General features: G+C 41.6%; 2 protein-coding genes across 2 annotated transcripts in view; both read left to right on the top strand.

Moving 5' to 3' along the window:
* The window catches only part of rnf220b (ring finger protein 220b), a gene marked incomplete at its 5' end in the record, with an annotated part of 35,163 nt that extends 25,011 nt beyond the window's left edge, over positions 1-10,152 (top strand). Inside the window, 10 exons of the mRNA XM_083766933.1 lie at positions 716-808; positions 3,378-3,421; positions 4,437-4,524; positions 5,043-5,136; positions 5,641-5,700; positions 6,111-6,169; positions 6,369-6,459; positions 7,511-7,619; positions 9,330-9,404; positions 9,561-10,152. Of these exons, the coding sequence (XP_083623059.1) occupies positions 716-808; positions 3,378-3,421; positions 4,437-4,524; positions 5,043-5,136; positions 5,641-5,700; positions 6,111-6,169; positions 6,369-6,459; positions 7,511-7,619; positions 9,330-9,404; positions 9,561-9,632 (785 nt within the window). The 3' untranslated portion in view covers positions 9,633-10,152. The remainder of the gene's footprint in view (positions 1-715; positions 809-3,377; positions 3,422-4,436; positions 4,525-5,042; positions 5,137-5,640; positions 5,701-6,110; positions 6,170-6,368; positions 6,460-7,510; positions 7,620-9,329; positions 9,405-9,560) is intronic.
* A 4,597-nt stretch (positions 10,153-14,749) lies between these two features.
* Positions 14,750-20,736, top strand: guk1b (guanylate kinase 1b; the record flags this gene model as incomplete). The annotated part of the gene is made up of 8 exons (XM_083766641.1): positions 14,750-14,754; positions 14,836-14,948; positions 15,530-15,571; positions 17,053-17,196; positions 18,439-18,535; positions 19,357-19,495; positions 19,938-20,022; positions 20,378-20,736. The coding sequence occupies 8 exons, from the start codon at positions 14,750-14,752 to the stop codon at positions 20,545-20,547; spliced, it is 795 nt and encodes a 264-aa protein (XP_083622767.1). The 3' UTR covers positions 20,548-20,736.
* Between the last annotated feature and the right edge of the window lie 771 nt (positions 20,737-21,507).

Genomic DNA, 21,507 nt, shown 5'->3' with positions numbered 1-21,507 from the left:
GTTGTAAATGTTGTCTGGCTGTCTTATATAGCATTTTATTGCTGTTGTCTCCATTTGTGTGGAAAGGGTGTACAGTGCCTGGCTTTCACAGTAAACAATCAGATTGGTCAGATTGGTCAATTTTGTTGCCTTTGTTCTGTGACATACAAAAGACATATTCTATACATTCTACACGTTCATAAAGGGAAGGTTTTGACAATTTAACAAACTCTTTTTCAAAATGACTTAAAAAGTGTATGATCATGAAGTGTAAATGACATGAACCCTATAGTCAACAAACCACAGGGTAAATGGTTACTTAAGTAGCGCGCAAACTAAGAGAACAATGGAGTGCTTCAAAGTAACTAGGATACCAGGTAAACATCAAATGTAGCATCTGTCTAAACAGCATGCTATCTAAATAACATTCTTGGCAATTTGTTGTCAAGCATAAACAAATCGAAACAACAAAACATATGTGAACAAGCAAGTAACACATATGCGTAGTGTAACTAGCATCTTTCAACAAAAAATAAAGGTGATGAGAAGGGTTTACAACTGCCCATACTCCAATCTTCACATCGCTGCCTGCAGTACGGTGTTCGTCCAAATCTCCCTGTCAGTTGTAGAGAATGTCACCCCCCCCCCCCCCGCCTCACCCCCAGTGATGACCTAGCGCCCACACGAGCAGAGGAGCTATTAACCTTTCCACTTTGACCTCTTGATATGTTAACAGTGGACGACCTCTGCTGGTGCAGGTGCTACGTCAAATCCGCCCCATTACACCCCCACAACGCAGGAGCCCACCTAGACTTCTGCACACAAGCTGGTAAGACACAGAATTATGTAGCACCTTTCATCCCCGCTCCTCCCATGACGTCACCTACAGTGGGGGAAAGAGACTAAATACGTTCACTGAAGTGCTCAAGTACTGTGTATACTTGAAGTACTTTACTATTTATATACTTTATACTTCTACTCCACTAGAAGCAAATTGTACTCCACTTGTCCACTACAATTCTTTGACAGCTTTAGTTACTAAATTAGTTTACTATAGTTACTTCACAGATTTAGATTATTAATACCTAATATTATCATTAATTGATACACTGTGGTCTATTACCATTGTTACCATCTGCAACATTAAAATGATGAACGCATTAATATGTTTCTGGAATGGGCCATTTTTGTACTTTCACTCAAGTAACAATGTTAATGCTGGGCCTTTTCTTGTAAAAGAGTATTTCTACATTGTTGTATTGCTACTTTTACTAACAAATCTTAGTACTCCTTGAACCACTGAATGTCGACGTGATACAGCAATCAGTGAGCTTGATGCGGGTCAGCCAGCTACCATTGAGTGGGGGTTCAAATGGGATGTCCCTGAAATATCCATTTAAGTCAGAGAATTCATAAATAAAAACATAAATAAAACCTCATATTTGTGCAGTACATAGTAAAACATGTTATATATTTAAGCCTACAACTTAATCAGTTTGTCAGGATTTTACAGTCGGGTCCACTTAATCCCATGTAGATTCAGGAGGTCCTATTTGACTCGGTTGAGGTCTGCTAGGCTTTATTTATAACAGGACAGCATAATGAGTGGCTAAATTCACATCTGGGAAGAGGAGAGAGGAGGAGAACAGGGGAGGACAAAGAGAAAGGTATTCTCCTCTTTGTCAATCGACCCTCTCTCCTCCTCCTGTCCTGAGTGTCCTCTCATTGTTCTCTCTCTCTCACTCTGTCCTCTTTTGTCGTTCTCTCAGTCTCTCTCCTTCTCTCCCCCTGTCCTCTTATTGTTCTGTCTCTGTCCCCTGTCCTCCCTCTCTGCCCCCCCCTCCGTTCCTCTCTTTAACCCTCATTACATCACCCCGCCCCCGCCCCCCCTCTCTCACACACACACACACACACACACACACACACACACACACACACACACACACACACACACACACACACACACACACACACACACACACACCGGGGTGGGGGGTCCCCACTGTCAGGGAAATTAGAGGGCCCTAAAACTTAATGTCCCCTTATGCAATGTGCAGTGTGGTCAGTGGGAGAGGCTGAGGAGGTGAAGTTGGTGTTCTGCTGTGTTAACTTTTATATCAATGTCTCTATTGGGACAAAATGTGCAGGTGGAGGAGGGTGAGATAATCGCTCTCTCGCGCGCTCTCTCTCTGTGTGTGTGTGTGTGTGTGTGTGTGTGTGTGTGTGTGTGTGTGTGTGTGTGTGTGTGTGTGTGTGTGTGTGTGTGTGTGTGTGTGTGTGTGTGTGTGTGTGTGTGTGTGTGTGTGTGTGTGTGTGTGTGTGTGTGTGTGTGTGCGTGTGTGTGTGCGTGTGTGTGTGCGTGTGTGCGTGTGTGCATGCGTGCGTGTGCATATATTGTTGTCATCAGCCATAAACCTTGTATCTCCATATTTCAACTTTTTATGTTTTCCTTCGTAAATGAATGCCCTACTTCATCATGTTACAGTGTCACACAAAAGTAACAAAAGCTCATGTGACTGTGAGCTTGTAGATCTGCTATTTGTGTCTCTGGGTTTTATAAATATTTAACCAATTAAAAAGTATTAACAAGCACTTGTGACTAAATAATATAAATAATTACATTGGATCCACTGGAACACAGTTTTGGACATACGGTTTACACCCGACAGCGACTATATATATAATATATACTTTATAATACTGTAGTGCATGTCTGTGGATTGAATGTGAAGGATGGAGGTAGAGCTGTGACATGGAGGACACATGTCAGAGTGTGTGTGTGGGCGGGGATATCAGAAAAGTAGAAGTCTCAGAAAACAAATTAAACACACTCTAAGGGTTAAATGAGCACTCAGGATTTTACTGTGTGGAGGAGGACACGTGTGGGTGTGAAGTGATGGAATACAGTAGTGCGTATGTACGTGCGTGCGTGTGTGCACAGGTGCGTGTGTGCACAGGCGCGTGTGTGCACGGGCGTGTGTGTGTTTGAGAGGATATGGATCGGGTGACAAAGCTCACAATGCATTGAATCGCGACACGTGAGCTTTTTTTGGTTGCTTTTTAACAAAAAAAGTGTGAAAGTTTTTAAAGTGTCAGAAAAAGTGTGTACAGCTGCATTTGGGACTGTATATTTTATTGTTTTTTGTACATTGTGTTTACGATCATTTGGCACAAAAATCAAGTGCATTATTCATGTCTGCAGGTTGTTGTGTCAAACCAAGAATACTAAACCTAGCAATGAATATGCTTTATTATATCGCACCGCAGTTGTCCCAAACGCAGTGCCGCTCGGACACAAAAAGAACTCCATTCATTGTCAAGCCATTGTTCACATTCCACATTTCTCCTGACAGTGTGATGTTCTGTCTTGACGGTGTGATGTTCTGTCTCTTCCACAGTCAGGATCGGGAAGCTGAAGAGGAGAAAACCAGAGGACGCTCAGGTTGGTACAAAACACAACCCGCTCATCTTCAATATTTAACCAGCTTTACAGCAGGAGGCTGACAGCTGGATGTTTGAGGACCTGATGTTTTCCCTTACACTCCCAGATTGACACGTTGTTGCTGTTGGGCAGAAACCATGTATGTCCAAAAACAATCCAATGGATCCAATGTAGTTATTATTTAGTCATATAAAAGCTCTTGTTGATACTTTTCATTGAATCCTATATTAAAATTGGCTTAACCCATTCTGACCTGAGATCAGATTCATAACGAGGTTTCCGCTGGACACACACTGGTCTGATGAACCCATTCTGACCTGAGATCAGATTCTAAAAATGTCAGTCGCTCTTCGATTTTTCAAAAATAGCAGACCTACAAGCTCGTATCGCGCCACTCGGTGGCGCGATATGAGCTTGTAGATCTGCTATTTTTAAATAGCTAAAGCATAACATGATGCTGACACCAAAATGGGTGCCCGTTCAGAATGGGTTAAGGGAGGACCGTCCAGCAGGCGGGCGGGCGTGTGGGCGGGGCTGACGCTGATGTTGTCACGCTCACGTCACAAAAGTGATCAGTGGTCGCAAAGAACCCACACAGACCACTTTCAAAATAGTTGCTACTTCTGATGTCACTCTTGCACGGCGAAGTAGAGTATTTATTTACTCATAAAACATAAAACTTTGAAATATGGAGATGTAAGGTTTCTGCCTGAAGGCGACGACATGTGAGAGAGAGCAGGTGGATTTCCGCCTGGAGATTTGTGGTTAGGAGGGCCGATAGGCCTTCATCTGTTTCGAATTCCTGTCATCGTCTGCTGCTGCTGTTCGTTTCACATCAAGATCACTGTCACATGTGTGTATCCATGTGAAATGGCTTCTGTTCTCTGTCACTGGTTTACAGCTATGAAAACACTGCAGACATCTGGTCAAAGGCTAAGGGAGACATGTGGACATATCCACTGAGATTGTTAAACTTGTGTGTCTGTGTCTGTCTGTGTGCGTGTACGTGCGCTAGGAGGGATCAGCTGAATTGGTGCCATTGGAGGATGAGTGGAACGAAAGGAGAAGGATACAGATGGCCTCTATATTGGGGGGATTCAAAGGTAAGAACAAACGTGTGCATGCGTGTGTGCTTACTTGTATTACTATACTTGTGAGAACCAAATATCCCCACAAGCATAGTTGAATATGAAATGGTTTATATTATGTACACCTGTGTATATAAACAGTCAGGTTTTGTTTAGGTTTAGTCCTAACTGATACTTGGCACCAGTGTCACACACCGAAAAATAGCAGTGTGTGTGTGTGTGAGTTGGAGTCAGACAGTGAGGTACCCATGTGTATGATCTTGATCACTGGGGGGTGCATGATGTGACTGAGTGGCACTTGAAAAACCACTGAACGTTTCAGACCCGATTACAACCCTAGCAGGATGCCTTGGAGGTTTGGTTGGAAACGGTCTCCTTTATCCACAGAAGAAAGAACGTAAACGTGCGTGCAAGAAAGAGACACTTGGAAGCAGAAGCAGGGGGAGGGTGGTTGAGTCTGAAATGGGTCACACATGTCACGGTGTCAGACGAGGTCACAGTGTTTTGATGTTGTGGTGAATCTGTGTGATCAGGTGCGGTGTTGGTGAGCAGTACATCTAAGGAGTGTCGGGACAGTGACGTGGATCTGGACGTGGATGGAGATGACACTCTGTACGGCAGAGCACAGTATCCTTTCAACACGCCATTGTATGCGGTTTATTGTGTAGCCTGAGCAGTTTGATGTTATTCTGGAATCTGAACATGTAAAGACAAGATATGCCTTTTTGGTAGAGAAATTCGGTAAGGAATAAGAGTAATATTTTCTCATTCCTTATAATACCACTTAGTTTGTCAAATGGATTGTGCCCTTATTTCTTAGTTTAGTTCATGATTTGCCCACAATCATTTATAATAATAGGCTACAGTTAAAATATTATTTTAAATGTGCAGGAGAGGTAAGAAACACAAGTGAACTATGAAGACCTCCCTTAAAAAAAAGAAGACATGTCTGTTGGTGTCTGATGGTGTCAATGATGTGTCAACTTTAACCTTTTAAACCAGTGTGATAGTGTGCTGTGGCTTCAGCATAAGCTTAATAAAGCCATTCAACACATTGGTAGAATGATATACACTATATATGTATTTCTGTATTACTCCTCCACAATGATGTTTCCTTAGCGTGATGTTCAGATACACAGAGACAGATGTCATCCCCTGTTCAGGAGAAGGCTCTAAGGACACAGCAGAGAAGTACGTATCACTCTTTGTGACATGTTGCTCATACTGTATGTCTTTTATACAGGTTAACGCAGTTACAACCTTGTAGTATATTATTGTGACCAAGCGGGTCACAACCCAGTGCACGGAAGGACACCAACTATAACAGGCAGGAATGTGGAGTTTTGTGTGGCTCTGTCTGGACTCAACCTCTCACTGCAACCGAGAACACAAGCACATTAGCTTCCTTATATACACAGCAGCTGTGCTTCATTTAATTGACACAATCTGCTGCAGGTGCGCCTGTGAGCTGGCAAAGCCAGCCCTGTCACCCCACTCACACCTTGATCCCGCCCCTGCCCCTATAAATATATTTTGTTATTATATTATTGTTTTGCCTTTCTTGTTTCGTTTTTAAATATGTATTTTATTATAATTTGCAGCGGAAGTAGTTTGCCTGATTCCAGAGTGAGCATGGAATATCCCAAATGGACAAATGACGGTGAGTTCGTCACATACATAACCAATGAAATGTACTTCTACAATATAAACTGAATACTGAACTATTTATTAATCACTCAAAAATAAATTCAGTCGCTTCTGGAAATTATGTATGTCTAATAGTAAATGCGACGAAGGCTACTACTAGTGCAAATCATTTGCATTGTTTTCACATCAGTATTATTTCATTTTTTCCACAGGAAGTCCATCTACCAGCACTGGAGAGAGTACTAAAGTAGACGGTAGCAGCAGTGGTTTACCCATCACCTGTAAAAACACTGACATCGCCCCGTAAGTTAAATGTGCCACGTTAAAAAGCCATACGGCTTCCAATAAATGAAAATAGACATTTTAAGATGTAGCAACTTTATTGTCATAAATTGCTCTCGTATTGCCAACCATTGCTATACTTTTGAATTGACACATTGTCAGCCTTCTGATTGGTCCCTGACTGACTAACCAGCAGGCTCTTTCTGCCTCGTTCCTGGTTCCTCCCTGGTCCCACATTATTGTTGTTTATGATGAATTTGCTAAAACATAATTTTTGGAATATCACAGAATATCAATACGAAGCAACTGAAAAACATAATTTTTTTCAATGGTATTGCATGTAGAGAAAGGATTTTTGTCCAACCAAGAAACAGCAACCAATGGGTACGAAGAGGGGCACAACCACACGTGGGAATTGATAACGGTTTAATTGTGCTTTGGCTTACCACAATGGACGTCAAAACGTGTAAATAAATAAACTCTTTCGATGTGTAAAGTTATCAACCTCCCCCTGCTAGCACAGAACTCCACAATGCTCCCAGAGCAGAATACAATACTATATACAGTAATGATATCATCAATCAAGGTGATATAGGGCTGACGCATGTACTGTACACACATTTCATCACAGTTAATGCAATGTATCCCTGTCTGCCGTGTGCATTTACTGTATGTGTTGGTGCATACAGTATATACGTAGTGTCTGCATGTGCGCCTATATCTGGGAGGACCCTGACACCAGCCTACCCCCCACCCTGCCCTCCCTCCCTCCTCTGGCTATGATAAATGAGACAGCGAATGTCGGCAATGTGATTGCTGCTAAATTTCACGCTCAGTATCCATGTTGGCCGGCGAATAATTTAATCTGTCTTCGATTTATAAATGACTCTCCAGTGTCTGCCTAACTCATGCGCTCCCCCCCGTCTCACCTCGTGTTTCTATCTGTGTGTGTGTGTGTGTGTGTGTGTGTGTGTGTGTGTGTGTGTGTGTGTGTGTGTGTGTGTGTGTGTGTGTGTGTGTGTGTGTGTGCGTGCGTGCGTGCGTGTGTGTGTGTGCGTGTGCGTGTGTGTAGGGTCTCAGAGGATTCTGCGCTGACTACTCTGGATGCACTTAAAGCTCGGATACGGGATCTGGAGAAACAGCTGTCTAAAGGAGACAGGTTTAAATGCCTGATCTGCATGGTAAGATCATTGTAGACACAAATCTGGAAGTATTGATAGAGCAGTGTTTACCAAGCACTGGGTCGGGGCCCATTTTTGGGTCGCGGTCGTTGCTGTCGGGAGGAAACCACCTAACTCCATTTTTGAGGTTTTAGTTTTTTTTTTGGTTAGTTAAAAAGGTATTGAACCAATGAAAAGTAGTAAAAAGCGCTTCGGACAAAACCTTTTAACTCATTGGACCCCCAAACTGTCTGTTAAAGCAACTAACTCCACCACCTCTCCCCCTCTCGTGCAAGTAATTGACAATATATAAAGTCACAATACCAACTTTGATGTGGCAGTATTGCTTTGTTTAAAAAATATACGTTTTTCTTCATTTCCTGAAAAATGGACAGTTCTTGTTTTTTGTTTACTACAATTCTGTTTTTTATTATGAATTCAAAAGATAAAAAAATAAAAACTGAAATGAAAAGAGAATTTGAATACATTTAACATAATTAAGAAATGCCATAAATAAAAATATACAAACGTTTTAAGAAGTAGTGAAAATATTTTCACCAGTTAGTGTCCTGGGGACTTTCCCCCTCGGGTCTAGAGCGAGAGAGTTTGGGAACCACCGCTATAGAGCCACAGCACAGCTGGGTTGAGCTGAAGACAGCGTCAGAGATAATGGAGGCCGTTTCTCTGAGCATTCGCATGTTGAGTGGTTACCACTGGTTACAAGGGACATCACACCAAGTGACAACAATGGGAACGATTATTGTCTCTGGATTCCTAATCTTGTCGTCATGTTTTAGGATAATATCTTATCTACCACCACATAGGAGTTAAGTGCCTTCTAATTGTTTAGATTAGTTGATAAGATTCTTTATGTGTTATTCCAGGGCAGGGTCTGTGTTATAGTCTCATCTGTGATACTTTCTATTGTTCCCTAATTTGTCTGCAATCCCTTCTGTTTTCCTGTTTTACCCTAATTTATACTTGAAAATAACAGATGAACAACTAAGACAGTTGAAAAGATTTTTCAATAGATTAAAGAGCAAGCCAATCTAATGAATAACTAAATGCAGAGGTTGACCATAGTTATTGTGAAGGTTGAGTCACCACTTGTTATTATGAGTAATGGTCGCCATCTAGTGGCTGTTTTCGTTTTCGTAGGTGTGAGGTCAATTTGCATGACTTCCTCCCATCTCTCTCTCTCTCTGAACCTGACAGCTTTGTTATAAGGCTCATGAGGTACCTTAATCACACATTGAATGCTGAGTGATAAGTAACGTGTGATGATGATGACAAAGATTTTTGTTTTCAGATATGTGTAAATAAAGGTTATTAAAAAGTATTTTAGGGTAGGTACCCTCACAAAAAACATGCAGTAATCCTGGTCTCTAAACTGCCTCCCCCTGGCCAGCCGGGGCGCCTGATGGAGGGGAAAGGAACTAGTTGGAATAACGTGTTCCTTCCACACGCTACGTCCAACCAGGGAAACTCCCCCCTGTCAGGTGTAAAGGAGCAACTTTGACACAAATGCATGAAGGAAGCATGAGTTCAAGTCCGTTGCTCTCCCCAGGTTGGTGGAGGGTGTGTAGAGCCCAAGATCACATTAGATAATTGACACTGGGTGAAAAATGGGTTACAACATTCGTGGGATAAAAAAATTAAATACATTTTATTTTGTCTCTTGTCTTTCCATTTGTGTGTGTCTGACTGTCTCTTTTCTCTTTCTCGGTGTAGGACACGTACACAACCCCTCTCACCTCCATCCAGTGCTGGCATGTCCACTGTGAGGAATGTTGGCTACGAACACTGGTAAAACATGACTGTACATGTAGAGTAAAATACTTGTCTTATATGCTCAAAATATTCTCCATCTTAAAATACATATCACAGAAAATAAATAATGTCACTCAGACCAGTACAGGCTGACTAAGTTTCTCTCTTTCTATCCTGCCTTCTTTCCTCCAGGGAGCAAAGAAGTTGTGCCCTCAGTGCAACACCATCACTTCACCTGGAGACCTGAGGCGAGTCTACCTGTGACAGATGCACGCTACACCCACTTGAATGGTCAATGGTCTGTTTTTATACTATCAGGGGAGGACTTGAGGGCAGCTGGCCTGTCAGATGTAATCCAACCCTCTATCTCCTTGCACCTTCCTGAGCCCTGCGTGATCAACAAACTGCCCCCCCTCCCTGTGGGAGGGACACGCAACAGGTGTCTCTCCACATAAACTTTGACATTGACATCAGAAATGGAGCCCTATGTGGTATCAAACATCCTTAATATACCAACGGACGACATCTCACGCCTTGTAGTAGTACAAAATGGAACACAATATGGCCTCCTAAGTTGGCGAGGTCACTCAACGTTTAAACTAAGAGACTCTTACATCCTACTGGGTGTGTTTGGAAATACGCTCTGCTGGAGTGTCAGAGATTCTAAGAGTGTCTTTCCGAACTCACTCCTGGTCTCCACGTGACGCAGATACAGGATATCAATCGAAGTTGGCGACTCTTGGTTTCCCAATGTCTTAGGCAGTATTCTTGTACGTGTCATTAAATAAACTACAAGTGCAGCTCAGGCACTGAAGATATGACAAATGCTTTGGATAACATTTTTTGTAATACCTTTGTCTGTTTTATGAAGAAAATAAAATAGCTTAATCACATGCAGAGCACATGTACATAGTTTTGTGTATGTTTGGAATGGTGTGTGTATATGATGAATTAGTCATCTGACTGTATTTACTGTACAGAATTTTGTCTTTGCATAGAACATTTATTTGGTTCGTTTCTGTAGTTTGGAAACATAATGGTAGTTACAACATGAAATTAATAATTTTGTCTTTATCATTGTTTGTGTTTCTTTGTACAGGATCATTAAATCTAATTTTATCAATGTTACTACAATAAAACGTGTTTAAAAAGCTTTCTTGGCTCTACATCGGCTGCACTTCACATTGTTTCTTATGTCATCATCTTGAATAAATAAATACTATAGTAAGTCATCAACAAAAATCATACTAAATAGTAAATACATACACCATTCTATACACCATTCTTACACGTAACTCAAGAACTGTTCGCCCCACCGACTTCAAATTCGACATGCGCGTTCCACACCCCCACAGGGAGTGCAGTGCCCGGAGTCGGTTGGACCCATGGTTGTCCAGAACCGCCACTAAAGGTCTCTGCCCGGGCTCTGGACAGGGTCCCTGCCCAGGGTCCATATACAGTATGGAGCTGGCCTGTTCTGACATCACAACACAATATTTGGGCATGCCTGACACAGAACTCCATATAGGAATAAAGGGACACAGAGAGACAGATACAGAAATCTCCATATTATGGGCATAAAAGGGACACAGGAATAGTGAAAATAGCAGATCTGCCAGATTACCACGGAACAGATTGTGAGTTTGTAGATCTGCTTGTTTCGCTATGTTTGAAATAGGGTTTAAGTGGTTAAGAAGTGGGTCACTGCAGGATTAGCATGGCCCATCTCAGGCCGCTTGGAGCCTATGTATTCTAAATCCTGCTATTCCGAGTGGTTTTTACAGCCTTGTGCACAGCAGGCCACTGGCCTGGTGAAGCTCCACAACTCCAAAGTAGGGGAATCTCACTAGAGGGGAAGAGAGGAGGAAGCGATGCAATGAAAATGGTTTTAACCCATACATTCTACAAATGCCTTCTAAATCAGTACTTCTCACACTTTCAAGATTTTTCGAAGTGTCCAAAAATCGCAGATCCAAGCTTGCAGTGTGGCACAAAGCTTGTACATCTGCTATTTTTACACTAAAATCGAAATGAGCTTTTCCCGGTAATAGTCCCAGTCAGTCCCAGTCAAGAGAGAGAGAGGGGAGAAGGGAAGGACACAGCCAGGACATAAACAACAACAACAACAGATAAACTGACAGAGAGAGAAAGAGAAAGCATGCCTAATTGTATATCGTACTTTATGTGCATGAAGAATCATCCCACAATCCCAGCCAGGCATGCTGAGGTGTCATGGCACAAGGCACAACCTGTTGGGAGTCTGGATCATGGATGGATGGATGTGTAAAGAAACCGGTTTGGGTCATATATATAAAAAGCTAGATACCACATTGGTCGCTGCAATTCATTGGAGCTACCTGTATCACATGGAAGCACAGACAAGGCGGAAGTCAAGCAGAAGTGAGGAAGGCACGCTCAAGCCTCCAAGACTTGTCAATTGATCATGAGCCTGCAGGAATCAGGATGCAGTGCATGCACACATGTGATTGGTCAATGAGCCTGCAGGATGCACACATGTGATTGGTCAATGAGTCTGAAGGGAGTCTGAAATGGTAATTTAGACTGACAGTGAGCTGTCTGTAAAGCGAATCTCTGTGTGTGTGTGTGTGTGTGTGTGTGTGTGTGTGCGTGCGTGCGTGCGTGCGTGCGTGCGTGCGTGCGTGCGTGCGTGTGTGTGTGTGTGCGCGAGTCCTGACTAAAGACTAATCTGCTATTTCATCTATCTGACAAACATCCTAGCATAAACACTGTAAAGCCACTGGGAGCAAAGGTAAGATAAATTCTGCTTTCATTATTTTATTCTATATTGTAATTATTGCAGTGTGAACAATACAAAGATTATGTGCATAATGTATGACATTTTTGGCACAAAGAACAGTGGCTGTGTATTGCAATCACAGTAAAGCCATAATGTAAACCTCACCTTGCAATAGAATAGAGTGTAGAAAAGGTTTTGGAGAACTTTGATTGAGTTTGAAACCTTTTACACTTTACACAAGACAAGTAGAAATATGCTATGATGATTAAATGCTTAATTCAATTGTCAGCTGACAAAAGAATGTTTGTGATGTTAAATTATTTTTGCTGGATTAAATGTCCAACAGGTCAAATACTAGGTATACAGTGAAGGTGTTGACAGATTTCTGACGCAATCATGTTAACGGAAATTCTAATTGAATTGACTCCAGCAGTGCACCAAATAAATGCACTCTCCTAGTGCAGGTAGAGGGCTCCTCCAACCTGGACTATAGGGTGACCCAGATGCATTGAACCCTCCTAAAATGACTGCATTAAGAGGCATTTTCAAACAAAAAGCTTATTGCCTTGGACAATGGAAGTTTATATATACCGTATATTACTGCAAAAGGAAGGACAATAGCATTCTTATCGAATGACAAACAATTTAAAATGAGTTGTCAAAATTATATTTAAATTACAGGAAACATTTCTGGCAACTTGAGGTTGATGACTGAAAAGGCTGCATTCAACCCTTCCATGACGTGCAGTAGAACTTTATCCAAGGCGGTGGCATGGTGCTGTTGTTGAGTGGTTAATACCCTGGATCAAAGGATTAGAATCAGCACCTTAGCCTTAGAACAGCTAGCTGGCTAGCTAGTTAAGAATCTCGTTGCTTAGTTCTTATTGAAAACCTCTAGGATTGCATTACTTTTGGGAGCAACATGGGCAGTGCACCTGGCCCTGGAGATTAACTCCATGCAAGTGTTTTGGAGACTTTGGGCTGTATTTTGCGTGTCTTAAGTACCAGGTCTTATTCCCTAACTTGAGTAAACTAAAGACCTGGAGGCGTGATCAATGCTCTTTGGCCACTCAGAATAGCCAAAGAGCATTGATCACGCCTCCAGGTCTTTAGTTTACTCAAGTTAGGGAATAAGACCTGGTACTTAAAGGACAACTTTAGTTTTTTTTCAACCAAGGTTCATGTTTTAGTTTGTTATTAGAGAAAGTAAAAGATGAGTGTTAATTTTTTTTCATTTGCTGCTTTCTTTTGTTTTAGGGATTTTAGCTCTTTTTGACAGGGGGGCGGGGGCATTCGAGCATGGGGCTAAATATGTATTTTTGTACAACATTTTATGGTGATTTATTTTTGTATTGTTTACTATAGTCCTAATAAACCCCAGGAAATGACATCTGACCACAGAAGATCACAGGATCTACTGAATGTGAAGGTAGCCTACTGGGGGAAGGCTTATACTGTGTGTATAGGCTCAATATGTCGGTTTGTCACATTCAATAGATCTTGTGATCTTTTATGGCCAGATGTAATTTCTTGGGGTCTAGTAGGACTATAGTAAATTTAAAAAAATTAAATCGCAATAACATTGTGAAAAAATACATATTTAGCCCCATGTTCGAATGCCCCCGCCCCCCTGTAAAAAAGAGCTAAAACCCCTAACACAAAAGAAAGCAGCAAATTAAAGAAATGTAACACTCACCTTTTAGTTTCTCTAATAACGACCTAAAACAAGAACCTTGGTTGAAAAAAACTAAAGTTGTCCTTTAAGACACGCAAAATACAGCCCTTGGTGTGGGACCAGAGCACCAAAAGAAAACACACACGAACACATGCAACATACAACACGCACACTTCACACAGAAAGGCCCAAGTTGGAATCAAACCCTGGATGGACCTTTATTTAGTTTTTCCCAACATCTCTCCATGGATTGTCCTGCCCCAACATACCTAATCTGGGCATGGTGGAATTTTGAATGCCATTTGCACGCAAATTACTTGTCTGTGAACTGGCCCCTGGTTAGTGGTTAGATTCCCAGCATCTTGTGGAATCATGTTGAAGTGTCCTTTTCTCCTCCTGCTGGCTATATGATACTTCAACTCTGATAAACGAGCATAGAACAAGCTCTGTATGTAGTTTAGTACAAAGCAACAAGCATTTTAAAAGCATGAAGCACTTTAGGACTTTTAAATATGGTGTGTGTGCGTGTGTGGTCTATGAGTTTGCCTCAAAGGAAGTAACCTTTGGACATGATTGTTGTAAAACTACCGTTACTGTTTCTTCACTCTTTATCTGACCTAATCAATCGACAGACCCTCATGACATGCAACATATAAAAACAACAGGGATAAAAGCAGTGAATCCCTGTTGTTCAATGAGCCAGACTGGGTTTCCATTGTATTGACAGGTCATGTAAGTGCTGGCTCCATAAAATCACTGAAGTTATACTTCTGAAGTTCTTAATTCTTGTCTTGCCTCATTGTGTATAATAGCCTATGTTCTGAGCATCCAATACAGGTTCCGCTTTCACCAGTGTGTGTGTGTGTGTGTGTGTGTGTGTGTGTGTGTGTGTGTGTGTGTGTGTGTGTGTGTGTGTGCAACTGTGCATGCGTGCATGCGTAGAGAAAGATGGGGTAAAATGTACACCAATTCAATTGTGGCACAATTCAATCTTTCACCTCACCGGTTTGTCTTCTGTGTGTGTCTTGTCTCAGTGAGATGGGTCCCAGGCCAGTGGTGTTGAGTGGGCCCTCAGGGGCTGGCAAGAGTACTCTGATGAAGAGACTGATGAAGGAGCATGAGGGAGTTTTTGGATTCTGTGTGTCACGTACGTTTGTGGGCTGCTGCTCACTTTTGGTTTGGTCATTGCTGTCTGGCAATAAGCGTTGCCATCCTATCGCCATGTTCTTTAGTAAACTAATGCTCTACAATAGTTTTAAAAAGTAGCGTACAGTATCTATAAGCTCGCAACGTGGCACTTACAAGAAGTGAGAGCGGTTAAATGTGTTTGTGGGTTTTATAAATATTTAACCACAACAACTATATTGGCTCCATTGGAACACAGATAAATCTACCCATTTTCTGAAAAGTAAGAGTTTTGGACACACACGGTTTCCACCAAATTGTGGCGATACCATTTCTGAAGGGGAAGTGAAGTGTTGGGCTTGTTTGTTAATAGTTCAGTAAAAGCATTCAAATTTTTATCAAACAATGAATTACATTGGTTTCATACTTTTACACAAAAACTATGACCATGTTTCATTAGTCTATGCAATTAATGTGATCTGTAAGAGTAGAAGCCACTTTTTTCAAATGGTTGCCACAGTCAGAACAATATATACATTTAATTTGATTCCTATATTTTGATGTTTGTTATCCTGTAACTGATGGGTAAACTATTTCTTACAGACACAACAAGGAACCCTCGGCCAGGAGAGGAAGATGGCAAAGGTACAGTAGCATTGTCTGACTTAACATCAGGGGTTTGTGTTGTTATAGTCATAAAGGACAATACTGGTGGCATAGACTGACACCACATAAGACAGGAACTCCCAAAAACGTCACATCCGGTTTTAGCCCAGGGTAAGAATTTTCTATGGCTGCCAATGCAACTTATTCCAATCCTTAATCACATAGGCCTACGGACAAACATCTATGCCGAATTGCCGATAATATCTAACTTGCGGAGGTAACGTGCCTTGTCCACGGGCAACAGATCTTTCAACGTATGGCATTGCAAATACGTTTGATAATCGCTACTCTGCGCAATATTGTTTTGGAAATGCCGCAAATTGCATTGCAGTGAACGAGAGCAAATCACAACTTCCCCTGGGGGTGGTGACTCCGCCCTGAATATGCGGTGTGGTGTCAGTCTATCGTCTATTCACAGCTTTTGTCATATATCGTACATAAACATGCATTTTCCTGTTAATGGCTTTATTTTTAGATATTGCGTTTGCTTAATTGTTTAACTGAACAGCATAATTTATGATGGCTAAACCTGCTTAAGACAGTACATCAAGGACATTGTTGTTCCATAAACCGGAGACGTTGATTCTGCTTGAGCATCGGGTGAGCAATTACAGATGCCTCACTATACGACCGTTGGCTGTGCACACCAGGGGTGGCCTTAAGGATTGGGAGGCTCCGTTCATGACGTCATCATTTTAATAATTAATAATACAAATATATTTTCAGTCAGTGTGTTTTATCGGACTTCAAAGCATGAACAGCATACAGCACAGCCAAGTAGAAAAATACACAAAAGCAGCTTGATTCAAGATTTATTTTACTTTGTCTTGAAATTACTGTAAGGTATAACTGGGAGGCAGCATATAGGCTATACAATGATGCAATCGTAACTCGATTAAAGTACACACCGGGAAGTGGGAACAATTGCAATTCCCAGCCTCTGCCTCAGCCAATTGATTGCCATGGCAACCCCACACCTGCAAATTGATTACTTAACAAGTACACTTTTCACAGTCAGTATGCACTCTTCAGGCACAGGCAGACAGACAGATACAGAGATCTCCATATACAGTATGGGCACAAAAGGGACACAGACAGATAGTTAAAACGGGTGCTATGACAAGTTGACAACGGGTATTATTAGGTCCCCAAGTTGCCGTGCTCAAGTAGGCCGGTGGCCGACGGGCACATACAGGTCTAGTAATAATAATTAATTTACAACCATTTTTTTTTCTTTTTGGGAGGCCCCTGGAAGCTTGAGGCCCGTTTCAATTGAAACGATTGAAACATATATAAGGCCGCCACTGGTATACACCGAATATAAAACAACCGATTTTGGGCCACAGAGACGCTTATCGGCGACCCGATGGCTCAATGTTGGCTTGGTGTGCAGAGGCCTTTACACAGAGGGATCAACCTTTTTCTGTGCCTTTTTTGTTTTTGTTTGTTTGTCTCCATAGGGCTGAAAACGCTCCCCATGCTTCTCGGGGCTGCATTACTTCCTCTAGCAGCTGTCTTATCCTCTGAAGAAATAAATATGTCAACCTCATTTTCGTGTCCTAACGAATCAGAAACCATTCAAGGTGACCTCCACCATCAGAGCAGTAGAGCACTAATCCCCTCAAGTCAAATAGCCTCTTTCCGTCCCTTTTCAACAAAATGATAGTTGCATCAAACCATTAGCATCACAGGAGAAAGTTTGAGCAAGCACAGGTGTCTCCATACTGCTTGCATCACAATTGAGCAAGTGTAGCTATTTATCTGGTCTGAGGTGTGTTCAATTCAGAGAAGAGATCTTTCAGACAATTTAAGTTCAAAGTTGAATTTGGATAGTCAAATTGTGATGTGGTGGATTCCTTTGGACGGCCCTCCATGTTGTCTAGTTCATAATATGAACAGCTGATTATTATCTGCTGATAGTAATAATCAGATAAGAATCATTCAAATCTGGTCTACTCACAATCTGGGATATTGTGCAGTTATGTTTCATGAAACGGCAATACACTGGAGGAGGAACTAATCTGCTGGACATTGAAGGATTCTGACAGTATGAAATTTAACCACGTTGAACACAAGAGGAAACATTCGCCTGAAATAGCCGATCTACAAGCTCTGAGCTTGTAGATCTGCTATTTCTGGCGAAGAGATTTGGTGTAGAAGGAAAAAAAGAGTGGACCAAGTTGCAACTCCGGTCCGTTTAATTGAGAACAGAGGGTTTAAAGTGGTTATGGTGATGATCAGTCTTCTTGACCTGCATGGACACAAGAACTTCTTGTGTCCATGCAGTTGACTGATCATGTTTGTTTACAGCACAACCTATCTCCTAGCAGCAAGATCTCTCACTTTTCCTCTACAGATTATCTCGGTCTGAACTGAGTCTTTCATGCTGTCATGCTAATGAGTGTGTATCACAGTGCCCAGCAGGTGGTGTTAAAAGTAGTGGTAGAAACTTGTGTTTTTTTCCCCTAAAAATGTTTTAGATCCCCAGTGGTCTTGATGTTGTAAAGGAGTAAGCGTGGATATGTGTGGATATGTCAATATGGTACAGACAACATAACCTGCCCTCTAATGAATGCATATTCAGAAAGAGTGTTTCAGAATATGTTGTTCACTTTTCTGGTTGCTACATACACTTTTCTCATACAACGTGGTTGCACATTTATCAGTTTTGAACACATTCAGTTTTTAACATTTTTTTTTACAAATTCTGTCATAAATATATATCTGTCATATCACTTTTAATAATCTTGCATCATGTATTTCCATTCTATGCAATTTCTTTCTTAACTGTACTAAATTTGCTCTCACATATATGCATGTTTTTCTGATGTACTTGCATCCTCCAGATTACCACTACACAACCAAAGAAGCCATGCAGGAGGGCATTGACAGAGGTGACTTCATTGAAAATGCTGAGTTTTCTGGCAACATGTATGGAACGAGGTAAAGTTTCAAGCATATTTGAGGCCTTGAAATCTAAGTATGGTGTACATGGTAATCAAACTCTACTATGTTCGCTCTAGTGATCCACCCCCAAGTACATTTATTTTGCTTGGTGATTGAAGCTATTCTAAAATAACAATAACAAAGAACCAGGTGATATAAATTGGACCCATCAATCATTATGTGCAGGAGAACACACAATCGTACGATCAATCAAACATTATACGTTGGCTTCAAAGTGGCCTTTGGCTGAGTGATAAGGATCAGTACGTAGTGTGGTGACAGATGGTGCTTTAACCAGTCGGTCAGCAAAAGGTCAGAAGAACAGACACATTAGATAACACAGTGACTGCTGTAAGAGCAGCTTGGATCAATGTTTCTATCCTCTTAGGTTAACTTCCATGTGAGCAGTACAAAGTTACCCAGATATCACGCTCAATCCCTATGGCAGAAATTCCCAACCTGTGGGCCACATGTACACATTTTTCCCTCTTTTCCCTTTTTTAAGATGATTTATTGATTTTTGCATAAAGATTTACAGTATGTCTTATTGTCTTTAAATGTTCCCATAAACAAGTCTTAGTGCTTTCTCTGGCTTTATCCTTGTAGCAGTTTTTGTATTGACCTGCACTTTCGTTGAAATGTACCCATTCTACATACTGTGAATAAAATGTTCAATCAATCAAGGGCCCACTGGTGATATTTTATATGTGAGTGAGTCGCGCTTATATTTCCAAGTGGGACCTGGTCCAGAAAATCTCTATAAGGTGCTTTGTCATCTGCATGCCACCTTGGTTTATGTTTGTGTTCCTTCTTTGCAGTAAGTCAGCAATAGAGGACGTCATTGCCAAGAATCTTATCTGCATCCTGGATGTGGACATCCAGGGGGTGAAAAACATTAAGGAAACTGACCTGGACCCCATCTACGTCTCCATCCAGCCTCCCTCCATGGAGGTCCTGGTAAGACTCCAACGTCACATGCACTTTGTATTGCTCTTTTTCTTCACTGCAACCTCACTGTGGGGAAACCCACCCAAAGTGTTTCCACAGTGTTTCCCACCTTGAGTGTGACCAAGAGCAAAATGGCTGCCATGTGAATATGGTCAAGAATGGCTTTATTGGCTTTAAAACTTACTTTGGATCTTACTTTGGTTTTTTTTTTTTTTTTAAGATATTTTTTTGCGGCTTACGCCTTTTATTGATTTTTGAAGGGACAGACAGTAGGCTGACAGGAAACGGGAGAGAGATGGGGGGATGACATGCAGTAAAGGCCGTGTCGGGTCCGGGAGTCGAACCCGCGGCACACTGCGACTGGATTACCAGTCCGGTGCCCAGACCGTTACGCTACGGCCTGGGCCTCTTACTTTGGTTTTAATGTGTTTGATGCAATTGGCTTATCCAGGAAAAACGTCTGAGGGACAGGCAGACAGAGACAGAGGAGAGTCTACAGAAGCGCCTGGAGGCAGCACGCCTTGACATGGAACTAAGTAAGTTTGACTAAGGTCTTTCTATATTAAGTACATTTCTTTAGTGAAAACAAATGTATTCCATCCAATCTATTAATATAACTTATACAATCAGGGTGGTTGTATTCTGCCTCCCTGCCCTTCTATTGAGACATTTAGATCCTGGGTTTGGTTTGACACAAATTTAGACGTGAAGGTCAAAATGTAATTTCTCCCCTGAGCTCTATTAGCTCAGTGGTAAAGACTTCAGCACTAGCACAGGAGTCCTAACCTGGGTTCATATCCGGGGTAGAACAGGAAATACTGTACAGTCATTATGTACTGTAATCTAATAATATTGGAACAAACTAATGATCTATGTCATTGCTGTTTGCAGGTAAGGAGCCAGGATTATTTGACGTGGTTATCATCAACGATGATGTAGATAAGGCCTTTGAGGAGCTGGCAGCCCTCCTCAGTGATGTAAGTATATCTATGATTAGTTCAATTCCAAAATTAAGATACCCACCAGCCACCACTGGAAAATCTAAAATACACAAAATTTGAACAAACTAAGTTTAATAGCTTCTCAGAGATAGAAGTAGGTCTACTGTAGATACTTCAAGTTGGCTGATAAAACACTATTATACTTTATTATTATAGATTATTATGTAGGCCTACTGTATGTTTTAGACTTAGAGATATCCTGATCAGGTTTTGGGTGTTTTCTTTGTAGAATAGATATCAAGCACAAGTAGATGTTAGCATTGAGGAGCACTCATACAGTACTCTCCTTTTCTCCTGCAACAGGAAATCCAAAAAGTTCTGGAGGCCAAGTAATAAGAAGAAAACACTCTCCAAGAGATCCAACAGCGTTGACTCTACCCTAGCTCTGGTCCATTTAACGCTATGGTACCTTCGATCCTTTCCCCTCACACCCACGGTATAGCGCAGCAGCCGCAGCCTCTCGTCTTTAGTAGAAAGAAAAACGACACTTTCGTTACTCACCAAAACAAAGACAGGTTTAAGATGTTGAAAGCCTACTTCTCCACTTTCACCTTTTCGTGTACTTTTTGTAACCTGAAAAATACCAATAAACAGGTTGTAAAAAACCCATTGACCAGATTTTTCCTTCTGGTGAAATATTTTCTTTTCTGGCCAAAAAGTGTATTTCAGACGTGAGGTGGGGGCAGGCTCTGAGTGTTCCCACTAAGGAAAGTAGGCTTCCAACTCCTCTAAACCGCCTTTGTTTTGATGAGTAGTGAAAGCATATTTTAATTTCTTTACTACAGACGAGAGGCTGCCATACTGGGAGGTGTGCGCAACGGCTCGGAAGTAAAATAGCGTTAAGGAGAACTCCTGACGCTATGGACCAGACACCAGAACTACTGTAACTCTACCCACTGTTACCTGTGATGTGTCAAAGCTGATTCTTATTCTGACTCTAGGCCAAATGATCAGCGATAAGTCTCTCTCTACCTCTGATACTCAGGTTGTTGTCATATATGCATATTTGATTTACAGACA

Source organism: Protomyctophum parallelum (genome assembly GCF_964188405.1).
Source record: "Protomyctophum parallelum genome assembly, chromosome: 6".
Lineage (NCBI taxonomy): Eukaryota > Metazoa > Chordata > Actinopteri > Myctophiformes > Myctophidae > Protomyctophum > Protomyctophum parallelum.
This window is presented reverse-complemented; position numbering and strand designations above follow the sequence as displayed.